Source organism: Cervus elaphus, chromosome 32, assembly GCF_910594005.1.
Source record: "Cervus elaphus chromosome 32, mCerEla1.1, whole genome shotgun sequence".
NCBI lineage: Eukaryota > Metazoa > Chordata > Mammalia > Artiodactyla > Cervidae > Cervus > Cervus elaphus.
Window position 1 is genome coordinate 16,091,781 of NC_057846.1, and position 13,468 is coordinate 16,105,248.

Sequence of the window (13,468 nt, forward strand, 5' to 3'; positions counted from 1 at the left end):
GAGAGTTCATCTCTCTGCACAGCAATTTTCAGGAGTAGGCTGACTGGCATTGGTTGTTCTAGTATCCTTCTTTTTCAAAGAAGATTTTTGGTTATCTAATACAGTTTCTGGTAGGAGTCTCTCTTTGTCTCCTTTCGATAGTATCAGAGAATTTCCCTGCTATTTTTCAACTTAAAAAAAAAAAAAACAGATTCTCTTGTTACCAAACATTCTTGGCTTAGGCAGGAATAAAGCAGTTAATGAACACATCTTCTTTAAAGCATGTCTTCTAAAGACACAAAATCCCTCTGGAATAACAACAATCAGATACAAAAAAAACACACAATGGGAACATTAAACCAGTGTTTCAGGGCCAGTAAAACAGACTCCTACTCTTCCCATGGTTGGTTAACCAAAGAATTATATTTTGTTTTGAATAGTCTAATAATAAACTATTAATTTTAAGGATAAAAATATATTAGCTAATACATATATATATATAAATATTGGATTTAGAAATTATATACATAAGCTAATAGAAATGATGGAAATTATATTATATACACATAATATTATTGATTCCAAGTAAGTTTAAAATGTGCGTGTGTGTGTGTGCATGCTCTGTCGCTCAGTTGTGTCCGACTCTTGGCAACTGCATGGACTGCCAGGCTCCTCTGTCCATAGAGTTTTCCAGGCAAGAATACTGGAGTGGGTTGCCATTTCCTACTCCAGGGGATCTTCCTGACCCAGGGATCGAACCCTCATTTCTTGCATCTCCTGCGTTGGCAGGTAGGTTCTTTACCACTGTACCAAAAGGGAAGCCAGCTTTAAAATACATTATCTTATTAATTCCCATAATGCATTGACTGAACAAGGAGTATTGTGTGGGTTGAATATGCACTTCATATAAAAATGTCCTTTAATGATATCAAATGATAGAAAGCAACTTTTTAGATAATGGAGTATGAGAATAGCTAAACTGACATTTACTGTAAGCCTCTGAACCAAAGAGAAGTACAAGTGTCATGTGGGTTGCTCTCTAGATTCACATCTACATCCAAAGGCTCAATGAAGATGGAAAGGGAAGAAATGTAGTTTGGAGATTGAACTTTTGCTTTCTCTTTATATTTATTTGAGAAAAGAAGGAAGACATGATCTATTCACTGCTTTCTTCCAGGGATATTGGTGTTAAGAGTCATCTGGTGTCAGGAATCACTTGGTGTTAGGAATCACTTGGGATCTTTCACAGGAAAGTTGTCACAAAAATCACCAACTGCTAGATGATACTGTGTTTTACACAAATGACCAATGTTAAGTGCAGAAAGTGTTCATGTACAACTGAAATCATATGTTGGTGTTCACCAGAACCACAACTATCTTTGGGGCAGTGGGTCTTGCCTGTCTATATGGTAGTCAGTGCACCTGGCAAGATCATTACTCAGCGTCTGTTAACAGATCTTATACCAGGTCACAGGTTCTTTGCTTCCCCACCTGTTCCTAGAATATCATACGCTTATGACTGACTCTTACAACTAATGATTAAACCACAGAAACAGAATTTGTGCTTCATGAATTTCAGTTTTAGTAGTATATTCACATCCTTTGAATAGTACTTTTTACTTCCTCCCAATATAAGGATTCAGACTGTATTAGTGCAAAAAAATTGAACATACTCCAGCACCCAGAAGCTAAAATCCAATAAATTCCATTTACACAATTTTTTTCTTCAGAATAGACCTTTCAAAGGAAGGATATGAAGAATTCAAATATTTCCTTATTCCCTTTTTGCAAATTTCTAAGATAGGATAATAAGAGTTGCATATGGGATTTTTAACTTTTTAAGGTATTCTTCTTGATTCACAGACTTGCAGTCTTCTTACCATTTCACAACATGAAGGGAGGGGTAGGGACCTCTCTGGGGTCTCTTTAGAAGGGCACTCATTTTACTTATAAGGGTTCCACCCTCTTAACCTGATCACCTACCAGAGGTCATCTCTTAATACCACCACATTGGGAGTTAGGATTTCAACATATGGAATTGAGAGGAGGTGGTCACAAACCTTCCATCTATAGCACAGAGCTACCAGAAAAATCATATGACCACATCCAAAGATACAGAAATACATTTGAAAATAATTCAACACTTTCATGTTTAAAAAAAAACTTCTCGATAAAGAAGGAATTAATGGATACTTCTTTGATATCCATATTATACACACAAACATCTCTGTATCATGTGCAATACAGTAGATGTTCAACAAATCATTGCTTCATTTAATTACTGTGCTGCCTGGAGATAAAAATTTAGGGCTTAAACTTAGCTAAAGATCTCTCTTTAGTTTATAGCTTGTTTGGTTTTCATTACTTGGCCCTACTTCAGTTTAGAAGGGGCTTTATCTTATTAGTCCTGTTCTCTCAGAGCCTGCTGTACCTGGCATACTAGGCACTTAGTAAGATTTTTAACTGTATGGCTGTATGAAAATTGAGTGATTACTGAGTAATACAAAGAAACAAGGGCTCAACAACAGGTCAGGTAAACCAGCAATAGGGTCAGAGTATCATTTTCTGGTCTGCAGGTATCTCAGGTGTTCGTACTCTTAGTTTATGGACTCAAAACTTTTTAAGATGTTAACTTCAGCGTATTACTGGGCTCATTGAATCCTATTTTTTAAATTACAAAAAAAAAAAAAACCCCAAAAAACAACCCAAACAAATATCCACCCTAGCTGCTAACGCAACAAAGGTGTCGGCAGTTTATTCAAGCTCAGGGATTGGCAGTCTGAACCCTACGGTCTCTCAGGGCCATTATGTATTAATGGCTTGCTAAATTTACACTATAAATTTATATATTTTATAAAATTTTATTTTATATATTTTATAAAAATTTAAACTATCCTTTGTGTGGCATAGCAATTCCACAGCGTTCACCTTCTTTGATCCTGAGAGCCCAGTGAGGTCATCCTTTCGGTTATCCGATACATTTTGTACCCCACGCCCTCCCCAAAAGCTGATGTTCTAACATCGATCAGGCTTGACAAAAGGGAAGACTGGGCGCTTTGTAAAGTGCGCTGTTCTCAAGGGGTGACCCGTCGGGTGACAAACGATCTTGCCCCGCTGCTGGTTTTAAACGCAAAATAACGGAACCTAAGTACCTAGGAAGCCCACACAAGCTGAGAGGCGAAGAAACGATGCTGGGCATGGAGTCTCGGGCCGGGCTTGGGGACGTAACACCAAGTGGGCGGATCTTTTCGGCGAAACCCCGCCCCTCCTCGTCGCTGATTGGCGGCGGGACAGGGGGCGGCCCGCGCGCGGCTCAGTCTCTCGGGCTCCGCGCGCGCCCCGCCCGCCGGTGGGTGTGTCCGGGCAGCGGGGGCGCGCGCGCTCGGTCGCGTCCGGGACCGGAAAGGAGGCGGGGCCGCGGCGACGCGCGTCCCCGGAACGCGCGGCGCAGGCGGCGCGGATCGTCGGGAGCCGGTCCGCTGCCGGAACGGGGTCCCGGCTGTGGCTGTGCAGCGGTGCGCTCTCGGGGCGTCAGCCGAGATGAACACGGTGCTGTCGCGGGCGAACTCGCTGTTCGCCTTCTCACTGAGCGTGATGGCGGCGCTCACGTTCGGCTGCTTCATTACCACCGCCTTCAAAGACAGGAGCGTCCCGGTGCGGCTGCACGTCTCGCGGATCATGCTGTGAGTGCGGCCGACGGCGGGGATGGGCGGGCAGGGCGTCGGGGGGCCGGCCGGGCGCGGGGCCCCCTCACGAGCAGCCGGCGCCCCCGGGCGGGCGGGGCGCCCCGCTGCGCCGCGCCTTCGCGGGCTCGCTCTTCAGTTTTCCTGTGGAGCGTTGCTTGGGTCGGCGTCCGCGCTTCCTTCCGGTTCCTCACTTCCGCGCCCGCGCGCAGCCAATGAGGGAGCCCCACGACAGCGCCGCGCGGCCCCCACCCCCACCCCCCACCGGCACGGGGTCCGCGCCTCCTGCTCCGACCCCTCACCTCCCCGGGGTCTGCCTGCTCCTGCAGCTGACGAAGGTGCCTGCCGACTGGGCCGGAGGGGTGAGGGTGCCTGGGGAGGACGCGACACCCCGGCGCTTCGCGACGGATGCTTTGAATTTAAAAATTTTTGAAGGTCCAAGCCTCTTGAATACATTCTGCGAACATGCCCCCAAGTAGAATTTAAAATGACATGGTCCTTCCGCTAATGCCCATTAAAAAAATTAATGCTGAGATTTATTCTCCAGGACTTTCTTCTTCGATCCATAGAATTTCTTTTTTTTTTTTTTTTTTTTACTCCTCCGTGGTTCTCCTGTCGTTATTCTATGTGCCATCTTTCAACAAGTGCCCCCTCGTCTTCAATCTTCGTTTTATTTCTTAAGTCGGAAATGGGGACCAGCTGGTCATCTGTATGAGAATGAGAATAGCTAAACTGACATTTACTGTAAGCCTCTGAACCAAAGAGAAGTACGAGTGTCATGTGGGTGGCTCTCTAGATTCACATCTACCTCCAAAGGCTCGATGAAGATGGAAAGGGAAGAAATGTAGTTTGGAGATTGACTGAACTTTTGCTTTCTCTTTATATTTATTTGAGAAAAGAAGGAAGACATGATCTATTCACTGCTTTCTTCCAGGGATATTGGTGTTAAGAGTCATCTGGTGTCAGGAATCACTTGGGATTTTTCACAGGAAAGTTGTCACAAAAATCACCAACTGCTAGATGATACTGTGTTTTACACAAACGAGCAATGTTAAGTGCAGAAAGACACCCAAAGTGTTCATGTACAACTCAAATCATATGTTGGTGTTCGCGGATCCCCCCACTATTTTTTTTTCCCTGCCTATGTTGATGTCTTGTAGCAACTGCTTTTTTTTACATGCAGATAGACCCTGGCTGGAACTCCTGAGTCTATCTGCTCTGGGAGAGTAGAAAAGCGTGGCTCATCGTAAATCCTGAACTGTTAGCTACTTTGTATCTGCAGCTAGCTTCTTACCTTCCTTGGTCTTCATTTGCTCTTGTCTGAAGTGGAAGTAACACCCAACCCATAGGCATGTTGTGAGCATTGAGATGATTGTCAAAAATACATAGTGGATCTGACAGAGACACATAGTAAACGCTCAAAAATAGCAATTGTTCATTTTGTCTTGGTTTCCTTATAGTCTTCTGTAATTTTTTCTTCCTCTTCTTCCATATCACTTGATCTAAAGTATTTCACATTCTTTGAGCACTGTTTATCTCCCTCTGGGTTTTGTTAGGGATTCTTTTAAGTTAAATGGAAATAGCTGAAGACCTGCTTTAATAGTGAATTAGAATGTTTGTTGATACACAAGTTTCGCTGATTTTTGCTTGTTTGTGGAGTGCAGCCAGACTTTCACTTATATAAGGAATTTTGTGAATTTTGTATGCCGTTAAGTTTGAAGGATGGTGAAACTTAACTATTTTTTGCTTCTAGAAAAAATGTAGAAGACTTCACTGGACCTAGAGAAAGAAGTGATCTGGGATTCATTACGTTTGATATAACTGCTGATATCCTTTTGAAAAAATATTTCATTGCTTGTATAATGATACACATATTGTTCAGTCACCTGGGGGGCAATAAGTACGTTTATCCACAAGTCAAACCTTGGGAATTTCTGTGCTTGTGTTTTCATCAGTATAATCGTGTTATTGTCCCTCATTCATACCTTGAGAAAACTTATTTATAGATTCATGAGTTAAATCTAAAGCTACAAGAGTTTTTTGAGTCTGGATTTCAGAAAGAAAATAAAGTTAGATCATTTAGCTTAAAGGAGGAAGAATGATAGCAGTACTCAGCCTACCTAGATGCAGTGTTTCATGTACAGTCCCAAAGAATATGTCCGTATTTTGTGATAGCAGAGAAGCATATGTTAAAAGTGAATTGCATGTGTTGTGGTTCAGAAGGTCATTATCAGATGATTATTGGTAAAAATGCTAGCATTCTGCCTTATAGTTCTTTTATAAGTACTTATATAGTAAGAGAAATCTTAACAATGAAAACAATTACTTAAAATGGAGGTGATTTCAGTATTTTCTCTTTATTTTGAATTTCCACCTTTTAACTTCTTTTTGGCCAGTTTAATCTTCTTTTAGGGGCTTAGATTTACTATTTTGGCAATGTTCTTCCCAGCCACTTCTAGGATCTCACCTGCCTTTTTAGGACCCCAGGATTAAAATTGAATATGGAGATTGAACCGTCTGTACTTGTGTAAAGCAGCTGTCTGAACAGTGGAAGCAGACTGTGTACCTGGGAAGTTTGCCTGACATGCCCCTTTACTACCCTGGAATTACTTTTAATTTCGTTTTTAAAAAATAAATTATGGGGTTTAGAAGTAGACTAGTAATTAATTCTGTAGGCACTTTTTTTTTTTTTAAGGGAATAGAATACACCATCAGAAAAGTCCTGTGGCAGACTTCTGCTATTGTCCTCATGTCTTTTTTTTTTTTTAATCTAAGCTAGTGAGGGAGTTTGGATCTAGTGTAAAAGTAGGAATTTTGTGTATTGGGCAATTACAGTGGAACTTCCTGATATTTCAACTATTATATATTCCCAGTTTCCTCATTTGTAGTTTAGATTCTCTTAACATGGCTGCTAAAAGTTGAAATTGTACCTGCCCATATAAAGAGATATCCAAGACTTCAATTCTAAAAGAGTGATTCTTAGTGGATACACATACCCAAGAGAGGAATGTCATGAACATGTACCTCTTAGCATGTAAATGGATATAATGAAATGACTTTATTAATATATGATGCTTAATGAAATCCAGACATTAACTCAGTTCATTTCTTAGTGCCACTGTGCTTAGTCGCTCAGTCGTGTCCTGCTCTTTGTGACCCCTTGGACTATAGCCCAGTAGCCTTCTCTGTCCATGGGATTCTCCAGGCAAGAATCCTGGAGCGGGTTGCCATGCCTCCTCCAGGGGACCTTCCCAGCCCGGGTCTCCATGCCCCTGGTGTTGTAATTAATCCTGGTGAGGTTTTTCACTCTTGTAAACCAAACTGTTATTCATACCCTTACTTTATAAAGCACATCATGGGACATTTTGATCTCTCCCGGCATGTGTCCATATACAACATGTACAGTTTACGGTACTTGGTTTAGTTACTTGAGCCTGTTCTTTTTTGCACAACATGAAGTTGTCTTGTGATCACTGGTTATACTCAGAACTCCAATGGAGTCATGTATGTTTAAGCTACTAGGTCCGCTTTCTTTTAGACTTACTGGGTTGATTTTCCAGAAAACTAAATTTTTATTTCATGGTTAATTTCTTATTAATTGAAGTATCTCAGGTAGTAATGCTTAGAGGAGCAGGGAAGGATGCTCTTAATCTCACTGATATTTTTTGACTTTGGAATGAGCTGGATTTTACACTGTATTATCTTTTATATGTTTTTATTAGTGCACCAATATGTTTCTGGGCCACCTCTTTTTTATTTTAATTTTAGTATCAATATTGCTATGAATTATCAATTTTAAGAATAACTAAAATCTTTTTTAAAGTTGTATGCTGCTTTATGATTTATATATTCCTTAATTTATTTACATCTAGAAAATATATTTGATTGGAATGTTAAGCAGTTGTTTCTTTACTTATCAGCTGAATATTCAACAAAAAATAATGTAAGTACATGCGTGGAAGTATTTTTGTAGATATTTAAAACCTCATTCTTTAGGAAAGAATATAAATTTTATATATTTGAAATATTTGACCTGGAGTAATTTAGTAAAAATCGCAAACCCATGGAGAAGGTGACTCTACTAAGAAAATTCTTTTGTAGCTTCCGTCTTTTTTACAGATGTGTTTTTTCTCCATTTCATGTCCTTAATTTCCCAAACTTGTTTGTGATCTGTCAAAGCAGTGACTTGAAAGGATTGTCTGACTCCTAGGATTTTACCATAGTGAAATTTCTGTTTCTCCTAGGGCCTCGCTCTGAAGAGCACATAAGTCTAAAATCTTGCATTGAGCTTTAAGGGCTCTAAATAACATGGTTGTTTTAGCAAAAGAGGTGATTTCCCTTAGGGAAATGTCTTTTGTCCAGGAGAAGTTGGACTCCTGTGTCTATCCACTTGTATCATTTTGTCTGCTTTAAGATTTTAACAGTTCCCTCAAAGTTAGATTCATTCATATAAATAAGACTTTATTTACCAATACATTTGAAGTGACCAGATGCTAATTTCTATTGAATTATCTAATTAATTTTTATTTTAATGCAGGCTCTGAACCAGGTTGTCCTTTGGGACAAGATTGTTCTGAGAGGTGATAATCCGAAGCTGCTGTTAAAAGATATGAAAACAAAGTATTTTTTCTTTGACGACGGAAATGGTCTCAAGTGAGCAACTCTTTGTCATTTTTTATATGCGATGCTATGTGAAGGGGAGAGAAAAACGTGATGTGTTTTTTTAAAGAAAAACATTGCAGGCTAAAAAGAAGAGAGAGAAGAAAAGTATTCACATAGCTCTGAACTGAAAGATTTGAGTAGAAACAGTGCTGTCCAACTGGAATCTTAAGTGCTTGGTTCTCTTGCCTTCTGAGAGCTTAAGTCAGAGTAGGAGGGCCTGGGGCCTCTGCTCTCAGGAGCACAGGGTCCTGGGCTGCTGACCCTGGGCTGGGACTGTTATCTCCAGAGGGCTACTCTAGGGGAGTCAGAGGAACTGCCAGGGAACCTGAATGAGGAAGCAGCCTGTTGGTCCAGGATTTGATACTGAGGTTCCTGGTTTTGGTTCACTTAACCTCTCTGAACCTCAGCTTCTTTTTGTAGAAAATGAAGGAATTAGAATGAATGATCTTTTGGGTCCACTTTGGCTCTCATCTCTGTGGGTCAGCTTTGGAAAAGATTTTAGGGAAGAGCTAACCCTAACCAAACTTGTTTATGCAGATGAAAATTTTACAGCATTGAGAGATTTTGATCAATTCAGGTTTGCCCATGTAGATAATGATAGAATTAAGTTTCAAATCATTTCCCCTTGGTTTTTAGCTCAAATGTGTTTATGTTCCCTGTGTTTTACACATGTAAGCATTTTGGTTGATGGCTTGCCTAACTGACTCTGAAGTAACTTTAGGTGGGTCGTTACGGGAAGCCTACAGTGAGAATGCTGGGGTTTTCCAGCGTTGTCTGAGATTTCAAAAGGCTTGGGTAAATGTGTTTGTAGATTAGAATTCCACTTAGAGCTGGTTAAAACATAAAGTATCTGACACCTCAGTGCTTGAATTACAACATTTTTATTGAACTACAAATGTTTCTGCTGACTTCTGTTTATGATGTCTCGTTACAGGGGAAATAGGAATGTCACTTTAACCCTGTCCTGGAATGTCGTACCAAATGCTGGAATTCTACCTCTCGTGACAGGATCAGGACACGTATCCGTCCCATTTCCAGATACATATGAAATAACGAAGAGTTATTAAATTATTCTGAATTTGAAACAACATATTTTTATACCTAATGAATTGTATCTGGTTTCTTTCTTCCTTGCATCTTCATTTGTTGTGGGTTAATTTTTTTTTTGGTATAAGAATGAACATCAGAAGGCATATTTGAAGGGAAAGACTAATGTACTACCTGATTTTCCAAATAAAAACAAACAAAGGCCACCAGAGTGAAGCATTGTAAGAGTAAGACAGCCACATCAGAAGATTCTGTGAAGTACTTGTATTTGAAGTCGTTGCTGTATTTCCATTATTCTGGATGGAATATGAGTGATCATGAAGGATAGTCAATGCTTTCAGGTGCCTGTGGAGTTGGGAGAACTCTATTTAAGCCTTGCATTCATGCCGGCTCACATTGGATGTGATTTAGAAGCAGATATTTTCTTTTCTCTCTTTTAGGCTTTGTTTCAATACTGGAAAAATTAATACACTTAGTAGTGAGAAGCCTGGTTTACAAAACAGCCAAACATGATGGAATTTTATTCCATTTGTCTTAGGAATGCCCAAATGCTTGTTTTTCTGACAGGTGACTAGCAGCTTTCTCCACTAAAGACTAAATACCTCTTTAAATGCAGTAAATCATTCTCAAATCATTTTAAAGTCACTTAAGTCTGTGTCTTTCAGTGCTTTCTCTAAAAAAGCTCCTTGATGTCGTATCTTTGTGTGTTTTTTTTTTTTTTAACATTGCCATAGAAAGTTGAAAATGTTTGCATGGTTTACCCTCTGAGTTAAGTTTGTTCTACTGAGCATGCCCAGTGCCACTGAGTGGTAATATTTAAATTTTTTTCTAGGTCCACATTTTAATAATTATTGGGGTAATAATAATCAATATTGTTGGTGTGCTTTTCCATTTATAAGCACTCATGTATATTTGACTGTATGTGATTCTCAATAATCTAATAAGGTAGGTAGTACAAATGTTAGCTCTTTGCAGATAAAGAAACTGACCCAGAAGTTTATTGAATTGCTTCCAGGTTATTATATAGCCAGCAAGGAAGGGCATTGACCCTTGAACTCAGATCTGATTCTCTGAGCATGTCCTCTCTTCTATACCTCAGATGACAGACTAGTCAAAATTCACTTCTGTAATTTTTAATACAGTTTTTGTTACCCTGGACACCCTTTCTATTAGTTAGAAGAGTTCCTTTTCTAAATGAAAGTGACTGATTTTCAAGTTGCCAACAATTTATATAGAGGTAATATGTCACTCATCCTCTGCATAAATTAATTCTTCTCACGTTAAAAGTAAAAGAATCCAAGCATATGTAAAAATAATTTAGAGATTGATTATATGATCATATTTAACCATGTTTTTTCCTACAGTGGACAAATAAACATCCTCAAAGGAAGCAACTGCAGATCAATCACCCTTAAAAGCTAGACCAAACACTGCAGGAACAGTGTCAGCGGTAACCAAAAAGGGCTAATGTTTTCTAAGCATCGTTTATACCAGTGGCTGACATTTGTTATGAGAAACACGTCTCCATTTACTTACATTGCCTGGAACAGCTTGGCTTGTAAGGACATGTGTTCTGTGGAGGCCAGAGGTACAGTGTCATGAATACTAGACTGGGTTTGGCTCGCAGCTTTTTCGTTAAACTTTTCAGGGTCTCCATTTCTTTATCTGTAAAATGACAAGAGTTGGACTAGTTAACTTAAACAGTGATTCTTTTATACCGTACACATCTGTAAAATTTGTTGTATCTCTGGCCGATTGAACAGAAAAGCACCTTACTAATGAGAGGGCAGATGTAATGTGACTGAAAGATGAATTAACATAATTCATAAGTGATCTGATTTTATTTCTGTTATATTTTACACCCAGAAGATTTAACTTTTTGTATAGTTTTTGTACAATTACTAGACACAAACTTAACATCTGTCGGCATTAAAGCTTAAAAGGATGTGTTCTTGAGGAGGGTGCTCTCAATGGGCCTGCAGCCCAAGGCAGACCTAGGGCCAGCTGAGGCGCTCAGATGCCGCTGGACACCTGGGTTTGTATTTGCTGCACATGAATGTGGAAATTTACTCCCGCTACTGTTCAGTCCAGGCTCACCCCCATTTTGGAGTTAGGTGAGGAAGGGGAGTAGAGAGGCCCACTTGCACAATGGAGCTTTTGCTTTCATTGGAAAGAGAAGCTGCTCAGGCCAGGATGATCCAACACGGGAACACAAAACCTTTCTCTCAGGAACTCATTTTTGGGTTTGCACAGCTTTGTAAGTCCACTGTAACTGCATGAAAAAGTTGGACCTGTGTTTAGTTGATAACATTGTCTACCTTACCATCAGTGTTTTCAAAAGTCTTGCATTTCCACAAGACTGAAGGCTTCACACTTTGGATTAGAAACATCTGAGTCCCGGGATCATCCTGGAAAAGAAGAATTGCAAGACTCTCCTCTGATGTGCTCCCATGTTCCTTTCTCCTGTGGTTTAACCTGGACCAGCACTTAATCTGTTTTTCATGCCCCGCAATTGATTACATTTGGTTTCTTTGTGCCTAGAGGATGATAACAGGAGACCAGAAATCCTTTATGGTGTAGTAGGAAAAGGGGTTATTTTGAGTTTCTGTTTTTGTAATTATCTTAACAGCTCTTTGGAGGGTCTGGCCAGCCTAGAGAGAGAGGCTTTAAGGCTATAAGAACTACCTAAACCTTAAAGCTTTGGATCTTTGGGGTACAGGTTAATGGGGCTGTGTTTTATAATGCTTTGAATTGACATGAAATGAGTTTATGGGGGGAAAAACCATAAGCTGTGAATTTTAATAGTCAACATCTGTCCATTTCAGAAGCCTCCCTTGCTTTTAGCAGACAGCCTATGTACCTTTCGTGTGACTGCCAGTGGTTTAAAAAAATGTTTTCAAAAAATTGTTGCATGTTTTGATGCAATTTGGGAAACTGTTTACTTTAAATTCATAAGAAAAACATTCATGTCAATACTGAAGAAACGTTTGAGGCTTTTCTTAATTGCAATAAATAGTCAACATTTTTCTAATGAAAATGAATTTTGTTTATGAGTAAAAGGTATGCATTTAAAAGACTTTCAGATTGATGCTTTTTTTTAAAATGTGAAGCTGCTGAACTAAAAATGGATGAAACCAAGTCTAGTAAACTTGAGTTTTTTTCTTTTTTCCTTTCTCTTTTTCTGGGGCAGGTGTGGGGGAGGGTAGTCACACCTAGCAGATCCCCAGAGACTGGGCTCCTACCCTAGACTGTAAGCTCTTTGAGGGCAGTCTTGTGGGTTTATCTTTGTATTTTCCCCAGCGCCTGGTGCAGAGCTTTGCACAAAATAGGCACCCAATAAATACTGATGATGAACCAAGTCATTGTCTCTGTAATGTGGCCAGACCGTGGGGGCTATTTTGCAGTTAGTGTGCTCCTTTGTCGGAGAAGGCAATGGCACCCCATTCCAGTACTTGCCTGGAAAATCCCATGGGGACAAGACTGAGCAACTTCACTTTCCCTTTTCACTTTCATGCATTGGCGAAGGAAATGGCAACCCACTCCAGTGTTCTTGCCTGGAGAATCCCAGGGACGGCGGAGCCTGGTGGGCTGCCATCTATGGGGTCGCACAGAGTCGGACTCGACTGAAGCGACTTAGCAGCAGCAGTGCTCCTTTGTAAAGGCTGCTGTTGTCACTCGAGCTCCTGGTGACGTTAGACCTGACTCTTCCTTCCTTTCATACCTTAGACATTGCCCAGGCCAGGCAAGCACTGAGCTCCTGTTGCCAAGACCCGGGTTCCCCCACTGCCAGGCTTCTGATAGAGCCATGGGACATTAACCGAGAAGGCAGATAACAGCTGCAAGTCACCACACAGACCTGACTTTAAATACTCTAAAGATGCTGGTTGAGCTCATGAAGAAACAAATGGGTCAGATTAGACAGGTGACTGCATTTGACAACGTGGTGGGTCCAGCCTCCCTCACACTCATGGCTTCTGGGCCCTCCCTGGGAGCCTTGTGGGAATCCTATCGTACCCATTTCTCAATGTTTCCCAGGGAACTCAAGACAACCGCAATGATAGAAATACTCCCTCAAAAGAAGAGAAAATCGGATTCAC

The 13,468-nt window shown here is 40.5% G+C and overlaps 1 protein-coding gene across 1 annotated transcript; it reads left to right on the plus strand.

The window, feature by feature from the left end:
* Nucleotides 1-3,367: 3,367 nt before the first annotated feature.
* On the plus strand, nt 3,368-12,729 carry SPCS3 (signal peptidase complex subunit 3). The gene is made up of 5 exons (XM_043893596.1): nt 3,368-3,662; nt 5,416-5,489; nt 7,529-7,605; nt 8,200-8,315; nt 9,259-12,729. The coding sequence occupies exons 1-5, from the start codon at nt 3,520-3,522 to the stop codon at nt 9,389-9,391; spliced, it is 543 nt and encodes a 180-aa protein (XP_043749531.1). The 5' UTR covers nt 3,368-3,519; the 3' UTR covers nt 9,392-12,729.
* The last annotated feature ends 739 nt before the right edge of the window (nt 12,730-13,468 follow it).